Genomic DNA, 12,127 nt, shown 5'->3' with positions numbered 1-12,127 from the left:
GTAATCTTAAGGTTCTTGAAGAAACAACATTTTGACTGCATCTTGCTAACTGCTTATGAGTACACTGAAATACATCAAAGATATCATCGGGAACAATGACATACGTGGGAAATACATGGGACGTCGAGCAGGGAGATAAGAGTTTATTGCTTTATTATTTACATGTATTTGTAATTTGGCAAAATTGATGGAGTTTTGATTTAAAAACTAAAATATAAAATGTTTAAATGTAAATATTATCATCAAACAAGAGTATATTATGAAATTAAAGGCAGCCTACATGAAAAAGGCATCTTTAAATGCAATTACAATTTAAATGAGAACTTAAATAAGGGATATTCACATAACTATAACACTTTGACTTTATAGGATGGGTTGGAAAGCTTGTTTTATGGTATGTTCGCTCAGGTTTTGGGCTGATTTCAAATGAAATTATTTGCTTTCAGAAATCAAAACCCCCCACAGAAATGAGCCATCATTCCTACTGGTCTAAAAAGCTGTTTTGTTGCTGCTTTGGTTTTATTAATTATAATTATCATAACGATAATACATTTGATTTTAAGTGCCTTTCATGGAACCCAAGAAAACCATTCAGGAGTGTAAAGACGCTCTGAATCTGTGGACAGACATTGAGAGCGAAACCTTCAGAATCTGGAAACAGCTATGCCCGCTTAGTGAGGGTTTCAGCCACATATCCAGCAGTAAAGCTTCAGGACGGCAGCCTCTCAACATCAAGTGAAGACAGCGCTTACAGGAATCACGTCTGGGAGGGTGAGATCATTTATAAAAAGCATAATGAGGGATTTGTGGAGTAAAAGTTAAAGCACAGATCAAAGAATCCAAATGCAGGTAAACTCCACTTCTGACCGAATGAGAAAAGCTGTAAGTGAGACCTTCAAGATCAGTGAGAATTTCAACCACAACCTCAGCTCTAACAAGAAGATTACAGTCTCTCTACACTAGATCATACTGTGAGAGAGCACACTCTGTTCTGAAGCGTACAGTACGAGTCCACATGAGAGTGAATGGAAAAAAAATTAGTGAAATGGAGATCAAAGCAACCATCAAAGGCAAAGTGTGTGACTTAAAATGCAAAGAACCTCGACCTACAGGCCCGGAAAGCAAAGTGTAGAAAGAGAGAATGAGCTCAAAACTGGTTAGAAGTTCCTGCTTTCATCACATTAGAACTTTTTGATGCTGATTTAAACACATCTACTGGTTGGAGAGTGATTCTAAGCATTATTCTGTTATTTCTGCACATGTGCTCCAAGTATTTGGTGATTTTATCAGAAAGGTAAACTCAGAGCAAAGCTGAAGACCGAATTTCCACCAAAATACCAACAACTCTCTTTGCGCTGCCTCGTTTGAATGACGCTCCCATTTGTTTGTGCCTCTCCTCCACCTGTGGACCTGTGCGTGGATGGGCAAAGCAAAGTCGAGGAAAATACTGTCAGCGCGTGGTTGTTACGCCGCCCAAAATGAAGATTTGATTTTGCTGCTGCAGGAACATGGAGGAGCTGAAGTCAAACAATATATCAAAAGCAGTCTAATTACAGAAGGTTTTCTTTGAAACTAAATGGAAATACTGTGTCTTATGGCACCACTCGCGGGATGCAGAAAACTATCACACCGCAGCCAACACAGATGCTAGTGCAGCACCAATAAACTACTGCTTATCTATCCAAACCAGGCAACACAACAAGTAATGTGAAATGCGGCTTGCAATGAATGCAAAACTCCATTTGAAACTGCTGTGTGTGGATATTTTACACCTACAAGTACCAGGCAATAAAGAAAAAAAGCAATCCGATGGCTTATAAATCTATGCAAGGCAATACAGTCCAAACGATGTAATTCACTGCCTTTTAAATCTGTACCAGGAATAATTAAGGCTCATAAATGCACTGTTTATGAAGTTATGGCTTATGAATTCATAGAGGACGACACTGTACCTTATTAACTCATACAACTGAGCAGACTGACTTATAAATCTGTAGATTTCTCCTACATGCACTGCATGTGATAACATAGTTAATTCAAAATGCGTACAAGGATTAGAAATCCAAACAAAAGTAAACAAGGATTGTGGCTCATGAATAAAATGTATATAATCTCATAGTTTGTAAAGCAGTGTTGTGGTTTATGATTGCATACAAGCTGAGCTGATATTAATGCTTATTTATACATACATTGTGTACTTTATATTTACATTTCAGGCATAGAGCCGATGCTCTAAATAGCTTTCTCAAGGACGCTTTAACAGAAAATACATTATATTTGTTATTGTTCTAAACAAGGAGGGTGGAAGTTCTTCATACCTGCACATCAAATCAAGACCATCAAGTCAAATAATTTAATACAAACATCCGTCATCAAACCATTCTGGGAAATTACGCCCGCACATTTCCATTCAAACACACAAATCTATCAGACTTATTCCAGTGTACTGCACTGATAGGCTGTTTAGGCTGATGGCGGTGACCTCAGAGTGGATTATTGGCTAAACACATTCAGCCAATCAATGTTCACCTTGATTTCCCTGCTGCTTCTACCTTCGTCCAGTCTCATCAGCGTTTGTCGGTTTGTTTTCCCTCCACAGTGTGTGTTTACTGATATGAAGCGACATGCACAATATTTGCAGGATGATAAAACCTGATAATAACAAATTTTCTCCTGAGAATCTGAATAATAGAACTGATGAAGAGTTGAGATAAACAGGGCTGCAGTATTGATTGAGTTCGTATTAAAGAGGGTTAATTACATGACTGCTTAATGAACCACTAAGAGGTTCAGCTTCATTTACACATTATTTAAAGACCCTCACAGCAAGAAATCACATCATACACTACTCTAGTACTCTCTGATGCGTGCTTATTTATTAAATGTGATTATCGGTGGTCAGAAACCATCGACTCAGCACTTTCATATCCAATAGTGCTGAGCAGTTTATGGCATTTAGCCAATAGCGGTTTATCACTTTGAAACAGAATATTTCTTTTCCTTTTACAGTATGTAGGACTCTGTGGGAGGAGGTCAGAATTTCTACTGTCTTGGAGTTTGGATCTCTATCAAGGCTTCCTACTGCAGGGCTGTGGATGAAGACATAGTAGAAGCCCTATAGAATAGACGTGTGCAGACTCAGCACCTTTTATATCCAAGACACCTGAGCAGACAACAAGAAGCAGCCAAATGCAGATTAACATATGTGAAAAAAGAGAATAGTTTGAGCTCTTTTCTGAGGATTTAATCCCGGGATCTAATCACATCCTGTACTACCTGCTACTGATCTTTAAACTTTTTGTATTAGGTTTGTCTGTCGAGGGAGAGTTGCAGTACTGGCATGTGAAAAACAGCCACAGTGATTTTTAGGGCGGAGAAGTCAGACTTTGGTGAAGTGAAGCTGCAGAGGCTGCACACATAATTCAATTGGGAAATATTATAATTTTAGTCAATCTTTTCCTAATATTATACAGAAATATGACTATAACACGAGTAACAGTCTTTACAATTAGAATTATTGTCCTATGTCCTTTAACTTTTAAAAAACATACATTATCTACCTCTTTCAGCCTCAGCCGGATTAGTTTTATTTATTAGGCTGTTATGCCTTTTCAGCCTGATAATTCATTGCAATTCACGTCTATGCAGAGACTGAGTGTTGATGAGTCAGATGTACTCAGTTTTTTTGTCTTTTGTTTATAAAAGGTACTCAGCGTTTGACCACTAGTAACGCTATTCCAGTGATCCACAGTTGGTGGCGGTAACGTGCTACAAAACGTAGCAATGCTCCGACAAAGGCAGGGAAGATGGAGACTACTAGCAGGCAAACAAAGATGTAAACAATGTAGGTCTCAAATTTCTTACAGAAATTGGCTCTGCAAGTGTTTTATGAGGAAGTAAATACATTCAACACATGTACAGGGCGCCTTTTTTAATTGTTTTCTGTCTCTATAAAATCTTTTGAGACTTTATTCTATAGAATAAAAACTTTCACATGTCATGTTTATTTACATCACAGGTAAGTCTCAAAAGATTTGGTACTAACAGGTATATAAATTACCTGTTAGTACCAAGACAAAGCACTGTACTTGTCTCAGTTTCATAGAGCTCTGCCTGATGTGAACTTAAGGAAGAAACTGAGAGTTTCTCTGCCGAGAGACAAAAAAGGATTTCACTGAAAGTTCTGTGATCAAGCTGCTGACTTCAAGAGGATCTGAAGAGACCAAAACACTGAACTGCTGGTTCTCCGGAGAGCAAAGAGGATATGAGAAACAAGGCAAGTGAGTGTGGAAGTTAGTGCCTGAGAGATATGGAGAGACAGAGAGAGACTTGTTCCAATCCCAGAAGACTTGAGACTGAGACTAATGAGGCCAAAGGAACTCACACACACATTTGTCCTATTATAAGAGGCTGTTTTACAATCATAAACAGTGTGAATCAACAAAATAACCAGACTATGGAAAAGTTTGTCTCCTTGCTCAAAAAACTCCCATCCTCACCTATGAACAGCTGGCTGTTGAGCTGCAGGTGGAAGTGTCCGTCAGCAGGAGCCTCCTGTGTGGCGGCAGGAAGTTCATCCAATCGAAGCGACGCCTCCTTGACGTTCCGCTCGGCTCGGACTCGATGCCACCGGTTGTCATTCAGGGCCACGCTCGACTCCACGTGAACCTCCAGCGGCCCGTTACCCACATCGAAGGAGAAAACCACCCGAGTGGAGGCTGATAGACGGGAAGAGAAAGGGGTGACGGGGATAGTAAGATCGAGATAGTATATAAGATAGTTGAGAAATAGAGGAAGATGGGAAAGGAAGTATCAAAAGAGAAAAAAACATAATAAATGTACTGTGTGAGTCATATTGAGATGAGTATTCGATCATACCAATTGTATTTTATTGTGTAAAGATATTTTTTAATTCTTCTTCTACAAATCAAACTAAAGATTCAGATAATACAGTGCTCTCATTAAATTGTCACAACAAATGGGTTTTTTTTCACCCCCAACAGAAACAAGTTTAATGAAAGAGATAAATTCAGGTCTGTCAACCAAAATCATTTTCTTGGATAAAGCTACGCCAATTTAAAATTTAAAACTTTAAACAAAATGTAATGGTTCCATGAGGCCTTTTTGTTTGGACAGAAAACCCATCCACTGTCGCTGTTAAGGAGCACAGCTCCTGCAGCCCGTCGAAGACCTGCCAATGCCACAAATGGGAATAGAGATAGGAGCTTTAACAAGCAGGTAGGTTGGACTCAAGTGTATGGAGACCTAACAAGCAGACGGAGGGAATGTAGGGCTCCCAGGAATGTAGTTTAATTACTCTTTCACAACAACAACAAACACAAAAGCCAACTGGGTGCAGTTCTCACAGGATAACAACAAACAAAAGACTAGAGAGTCTGCCGAGACGTTATGTACTGATAAAGTGAAAAGAACTAGACTATGTGCTTGTTTCCAGACATGTTCTTTGTTTCAGATTACGCCTGCCTCTACCTGGTAGGTAGACTTAGCACATTCTCTTCTGGACCTCTTTCCCTCAGCTCGTAACTGAGAACTTTTACTCAAGTACTTGATTTTACATTAAAAACATATGATGATCTATAAAATATAATGTATTATTACAGATTATAAGCGTATAAAGTTCTTAAAAATACCTCTAGGCAAGGCTGGTTAACACAGCAAAATACTACATACATGTAATGACATAACTCTCTGAAAGGGTAAATAATGTGTACTTCACCTTCAACAGCTTGCCAGTGGAAAGTCTCCATAATATATGTATTTAACACACTGAGGTATCCAAAATAGGTCTCTGCATGGACATCACTCCATTGTATTATTGTTTACATGGTATTGATAAATAATCCAAGAATAGAAACTAACAAAGTGCACTTACTCAAGTACAGTCTTGAGGTACTTTACTACTTTTCTTAGGACATTTTTACACATGAAAGGCTGACAGGGAATGCATCATCATCAAATGAGTTAGTACAGTTAGCTCATTTATTGTGACACATTTCCATATGTTACCTGCACTGTTCATAAAGTAGATATAGCATATAGCTACAACATAAAAATGCTACTCAAACCTTAATGAACTGACTTGACTTCTTGAAATGACTTCATCGCTTTCAAAAAGAATACCTTATTTTGCTTTTTCAAATCTGAAATGAGGACATTTTTATGTAGGATGTTCATTTATAATGGGCTATTTTTACTTTTATTTGTACTTTATTTTGTAGTATTGTTACAAGTAAAGGATATGAATAATTGTTCAGCCACTGCCCTGAGCAAAGTTTCCCTCTGATCCCCACCATCATCATGAGCCAGGACCGCGGCCAGCTCCTTGGCCTGTTGGTGCTGCCCTGTTTCAGCACCATGGACAGCACCTCAGAGCTGAACATCTGTTTTCACTCCTCTCTCTGTTCTCTCCACCAACACCAAAAGATTTAAGAGATTGCAGGCGAAGCAAACCATCATCCTTCAAGTTGTGCTGGTGCAAGGTGAGGATGTATTATTATGGGAGTACAGGACAAGATGAAACAATATCCCAGCATCCTACAGGAACTTCATTTAGAAATGGTTCTCGGACCCAGCGATCTGAGGCAGCTGGCAACAGAGCAGCAGTATTCAGAGCTGGAACAACCACACACTGACACAATGATTTCCCCCGAGGAGAGCGGCTGTTGGTGCAGCAGTGTCCCTGTATTAGATTCTGTGTGTGTCCCTTCAAAACCCATTTCTGAAACAACATCCTTCAAAATGCAACACAACACAAAAATAACCACAAAACAGCAAACTAAACCAAACTTAAAAGATGGTGAGGTGCGAGAGCTTCAAAAGGCAACTTTGGATGACTGCAATAACTGATTCAAGGCACCTACACAAGCCGTTCCAAACGACACACACCACTGCTGCCCATAAATGTGTAACTCATCCGCAATACTGTCATAACCACATAAACACAAGGACACCTTGTTGGGTAATACAACTATAATTTAAATTACACAATATATGGTAGGCTATAAACATACATCTCACACCCAGACACATTTCCATGGCACCCATAAACTAAATAACACCCTGTTGGTTATAACTGTCATAATATAAATGACACACTATGGCACCCATAAATATGTGCATTACACAGGAGACAAGAATTAATGGTGGGTCACGGCTAAGATGCAACTGACAGTTCATAAAATAACTGAAATTAAACGTATGGGCCCTGCAATAATTATGAGTTCTCTTTTTATGGATTTCCTCTTGGTTACATTTTATTTGTTGTGTTTATGTGTTGTGTGAATACAGCGCTGTTCCATGTGGGCACTATGGCGTATGACAATGCATTCAACTGCGGTCTGTCAGGGAAGGAAATTGATCGGAAAACAACAAACAATGCAGCCTAAAGCAAAACAAAATGATGGAAAACATGCAAGCAGCACCAGAAGAAAACAACTGTCAATAAAAAATTAAACAGCCGGTTTCATCCAACCAAAAAGTTAAAGGATAAATGGATGTGAAAATGTTACCATCCTCTACTGTAAGATACTTTTACACTCTGATTCCAGCACAGGGAAAGATATTAAAAGATATTGGAAGGATACAAGTGGGGTGTTTTTATGAAGTGTTCACTGTTGAACAGAAATAAACAAAATAGGCAGAATTTATCTAAAAACGTGATTAAAAGTGAAAGAAATATAATGAAAGTTTCCTTCTACTGCATCCTCTAACTGCCTCACTATTAGACCCATAAACAGAAATACAAGAACAGTCTTATTAGTTTTTCTGCCATACTATGAATAACACACACCCCATAAAGGGATTCAAAGACACACACATATCCCCTTTAACTATGCTTGATTTGGATTCAGTCCAGCTCCTACTCACAGCTCAGTTCGATCCGGATGAAGTCTTTGATGCCCAGGTTTTCGAGGAACACACCAGAGGAGGCCGTGGTTTTAAACAAGAAGGAGATATCTGCGCTCAGCTCTCCGTGGAAGGTGGGAAAGTGGAGGTACGACGTCTCCTTGTCGAAAAACGCAGCGTTCCAGAAGTTCTCTGAGAAACACAATGAAAACTCACCGTCAAGATCTTTAAATGGACAGATATGAGAGTGGTATCGATCTTCTCGTCTTTTTGTCCAGAAATAACCGAACTAACAAGTTACTATGTGATGAAAACTGAAGACTGATTTGTTGGATGAGGATTTAAAATGTTTTTCTAACAAAACCTGCATTTGAGCTGAGCTCTTATGTCAGTCATGCAATTTGACAGTGACAGTAATTTCCATAACAGAAGATTTCTGTCATCTCTGAATCATGTGTAACTAGGCAACTGGAGAACTGGACCCGACTTACTGTCTCCATGACAACGGAGCGGCCCCACCCTGTAGGCGGCCTCTGACCCCGGCCTCTGGATGTCGCCCAGCACCAGAGACCTGACGGGGAGGCTCTCCTTATGGGTGAGCAGGCCTGAGTCTTCAGCCCTGGAGGCAAAGAAACGAGAGGAAGCAAAGACAGACGAATGAGCAGGAGATGATGGAGAAGTTCAACAAAAAGAAGCGAGAGGAAGGAAAGACAGGCGAATGAGCAGGAGATGATGGAGAAGTTCAACAAAGAGAAGTGAGAGGAAGGAAAGAAAATGGGAAAACAGATGAAACAAAAGTAGAGGAGGAGAAGGGGGGGGCAAAGTTGAAGAAGATGAAGAAGTAGGAGGAGGATCAGCACAATAATAATATGTAAAAGAAGAAAAAGGTCAAATGTGGAGAAACTTTTCTCACAAACCCCAAACTGGGATCATTGGCTTGCATTGATTTATTGGTGTGTTTGTTTTGAATGTTACGTCAGTCTTGTGACAATATTACATGCTGTAACTAGCTGATGTAAACACTGCAGTGTGTAGGTGCAATCTCTTGGGGACCTATTTATTCCAAAACTAAATTATAACCAGTCACCAGTCAACATCCATCCCTGGCAGTTTGTGGAACAGCTGCTCCCAAGACAAGACACCCCCCTGTCCATTTACGCCCACATGCAGCTTCGTGCACAAGATAATCCGCCTGTTAGCCTCGTTGCTGTGCAAAGTTGTGTGTATAAATACATCCAGGACTGCAAGGACTGGAAGCAGGGAGTGTATACAGCACTTTGTGAGTCTGATGAAATATTGAAGAGCAGCAGTGGCAGCTCCGGTCTGTAAAAATAGCCAGCGTTGCAGTTTGGACTGGGAAATGATATAAGGAAGGAAGTGAGGCAAAGGCAGGATTGCTTACAACACAAGGAAAGGTTAAAACTGTTTTTTCCTCTGCTCAATTTATCCCAGTCGATTTGGTTGTTTGTTTAACTGCTAAAGTTACAAGTCAAAGCGGGACAGTTTGCTAAAAGTGTCTGCTGGTGTACAGTTATCAATCATGTTTACTATCCTAGAAAATAAATTGATCTTTTCTTATATTCAGGAAAAGAAGACCTCTGTTTATCAATCATCTTGTTGATTTGACTTGTCCATCAGAGGAAATTCTTATTTTGGTGTCATGAGGTTGCCACTGCATGAAAGACATTAGATATTTCACGTGTTCAGGTGTAATTTTGTCTGGTTTTTACATTTTATATAAATTCCTTTCCTCAACTTTCTTTAAACACACATATGTTGCATCCAGTCTTAAAGAGTTTCTTTAAGTTAGTTAATAAAATACTGTCCTATCTTCATTTACTGACTATACAATCTATGTTTAGGTCTCTTATCGAAAGCCACCAATAAGTAACAAAAAAGTGATAGAATTAACACTAAACCGATGTATTGTTATGTTTTGGCATTTATATACAGATTACTGATTAAATTGTCCTCCATGTTCAAAATGATATGCAACATTGTACAACAGAGCATTTTGTCTTTCTACCCCATGCAGTCATCTGTTTTCTCTTCATGAAACATGCCAGTAGATGCTGAAACTTGAATGTGGAAACTTCCAGAAGCAAGATACCCTGAAAAAAGCTTTTTACAATGTGACTAAAAATGGTGAGAAAAATATATGAATTTGTGTTTATTGACGTCAGTACCACTCCATGCGGTCGGCGTCACAGTTGCAGTAGTGTTGTGGGTCCAGACAGTCGCCCTGCAGGCCGCAGGCACACTGCTGGCTGCCCGGCTGAGCTCCGCCCCAATAGGCCTGGACACGACCGGGACCGGGACCGCCGAGCCACCAGCTGAACGGAGAGCCCTCTGAAACACACACACACACACACACACACACACACACACACAACCAAAGCAACTGATACATAAATCATACATAAGAAAACGGTTCAGCCTTTCACACCAGAGGCTTTCTATTCTGTTCTGTTCTGAGAGTCAACTGTTTTCACTCTTTATGCTCACACAAACAAACAACGTGTGCTGAGAGAAAAAAGTCCTGTTTGAGAAGATATTTTGCTGTATAAAACCAAGTACACACAAATATTTACTTCCTCTATTCATTTGACCAAAAAAGTGAATCAAATAACTGTTGAACCATGTTTTCCTTGGTGACATGTGAGACTTGACATCCATTTAAACAAAGTAACTTTAATGGACATCTTACGGTCTCATACTGAAATAGCACACACAAATTAAGCGTTCAAAGATGATACAAAAGAGCGTTGCTTTCTCTTTGCTTCCCCTGAGAAAAGCTGCCGAGTATATCTCGGCTCTTACAATAAAACTGAAAACACTTTCTGGACAAAACATTGAGGCCGTGAAATAAAAATGTCTTCTGTTGTGAGTTGGGAGCATCATTAATATGAGAACATCGTGAGTTAGGGTCAGGAAAGGTCCATCCATTCCAGAAAAATCAATGATATCCCTCTACATTGCTTTTATTTTGTGCATTTTACTGGACCTGAAACTCACGACACAACAACAGCACAACGTCCATAAATACTGCCTGGACATTGTTACTGCTCTTTTCTTGTGATGCTGATGTGCAGAAACTTTTTTGGAAGCCACTGTAAGAGTATCAACTAAATGGCAAGAAAGTAAAGCACTCCCTCCATCCATACATTAGTCTCTCCTCCTTCCTCAGTCCGTCTACATTTGCCCTGAACTGTTTTCCTGCCAACTGTCTGATAAATGTTGAATTTATGAACGTATAATGACAATCATAAATAGTTTCCTGTCCACTTTGTCACAGGCAGTGTTTGCCACAAGTAAAATGCCAGTATAAACATTGCTTAACTGATTCTAACTCACAGCATCATGGTCAATGAATGACTCGATCAACTTGATCTTGAAGACAAAGAGACACCGTGATTTGAAAAACACACAGACAAACCAATTGGACTTGACACTCATTTTAAAAGGAAACATTTAAACAAATCACACACAGTCACACATTTTTTTCTGGCTCACTGGTAAATAGGAAGAAAGTCCTTGGAGCCTGATTAAGTTTGAAGCAATGAGCGTAACAATCATTTTGTTTTGTCTGGTAGAGTGAGAAACATGTGTGGAGCCGCAGGGAGTTAGATTGTTTTCTCCAGAGCTTTTGTTTTTGTACAAAATGATATATGCCTCATAACTCACTCTGATAAAATAAAACAAATATCCGTACGATTCAGTGGTTACAACTTGAGTAAATCAAGTCTTTCATAGAACAAAACACTGCATTAACTGAATATTTTACAATCTTAATGATGATCATTTGTTTGGCCCTTGTTTAGTCTGAGTCAAAACGTTTTTTCCCACTGTTGTTAAATGGAGCAGAGTGGATCTTTCACCTAAAATGCAAAGACAGCCTTCGTCAACAGGCTTCAGGTTTTTCTGGATTGAATCCCTGCAAAGAAAATCTGAGCCAGGGCACGAAAAAGAGCCAGCTAAGCATGCACCTTCTTTCCTAGATAAACAAACAGGCTTTACCTGGAGTGTTGAGGAGGCGGGACTTCCTGCAGTGGTAGGACAGTTCCTGTTCGCAGTGTTCTGATTGGCTGATGGCGGCCAATAGCTGCTCCTCTTCAGTCAAGTAGTCAAAGTGGACTGAATGCTGGTTTCCACCTGGAGTCGGTCGGACTCTGGTCTGCTCTGTGTTGTTGTGCTGGATCACCATCCATGTGTTCTCCTCTGGATGGACGGACGGACACAAGAAAACATTACTATGATGCAA

At 39.7% G+C, this 12,127-nt stretch overlaps 1 protein-coding gene across 2 annotated transcripts in view; it reads right to left on the bottom strand.

Annotated features, from left to right (window-relative positions):
- The window catches only part of LOC139296771 (contactin-associated protein-like 4), an 85,099-nt gene that overhangs the window by 14,842 nt on the left and 58,130 nt on the right, over positions 1-12,127 (bottom strand). For both annotated transcript variants that reach the window (XM_070919283.1, XM_070919284.1), the window contains exons 13-17: positions 11,884-12,084; positions 10,053-10,215; positions 8,358-8,485; positions 7,888-8,058; positions 4,500-4,718 (exon numbers count right to left, since the gene is read on the bottom strand). In XM_070919283.1, the coding sequence (XP_070775384.1) occupies positions 4,500-4,718; positions 7,888-8,058; positions 8,358-8,485; positions 10,053-10,215; positions 11,884-12,084 (882 nt within the window). The remainder of the gene's footprint in view (positions 1-4,499; positions 4,719-7,887; positions 8,059-8,357; positions 8,486-10,052; positions 10,216-11,883; positions 12,085-12,127) is intronic.

The sequence above is a fragment of the Enoplosus armatus genome, chromosome 14, assembly GCF_043641665.1.
Source record: "Enoplosus armatus isolate fEnoArm2 chromosome 14, fEnoArm2.hap1, whole genome shotgun sequence".
In the NCBI taxonomy this organism is placed as follows: Eukaryota; Metazoa; Chordata; class Actinopteri; order Centrarchiformes; family Enoplosidae; genus Enoplosus; species Enoplosus armatus.
The sequence above is the reverse complement of the archived record's forward strand: the minus strand, read 5'-3'. Positions and strand labels throughout refer to the sequence as shown.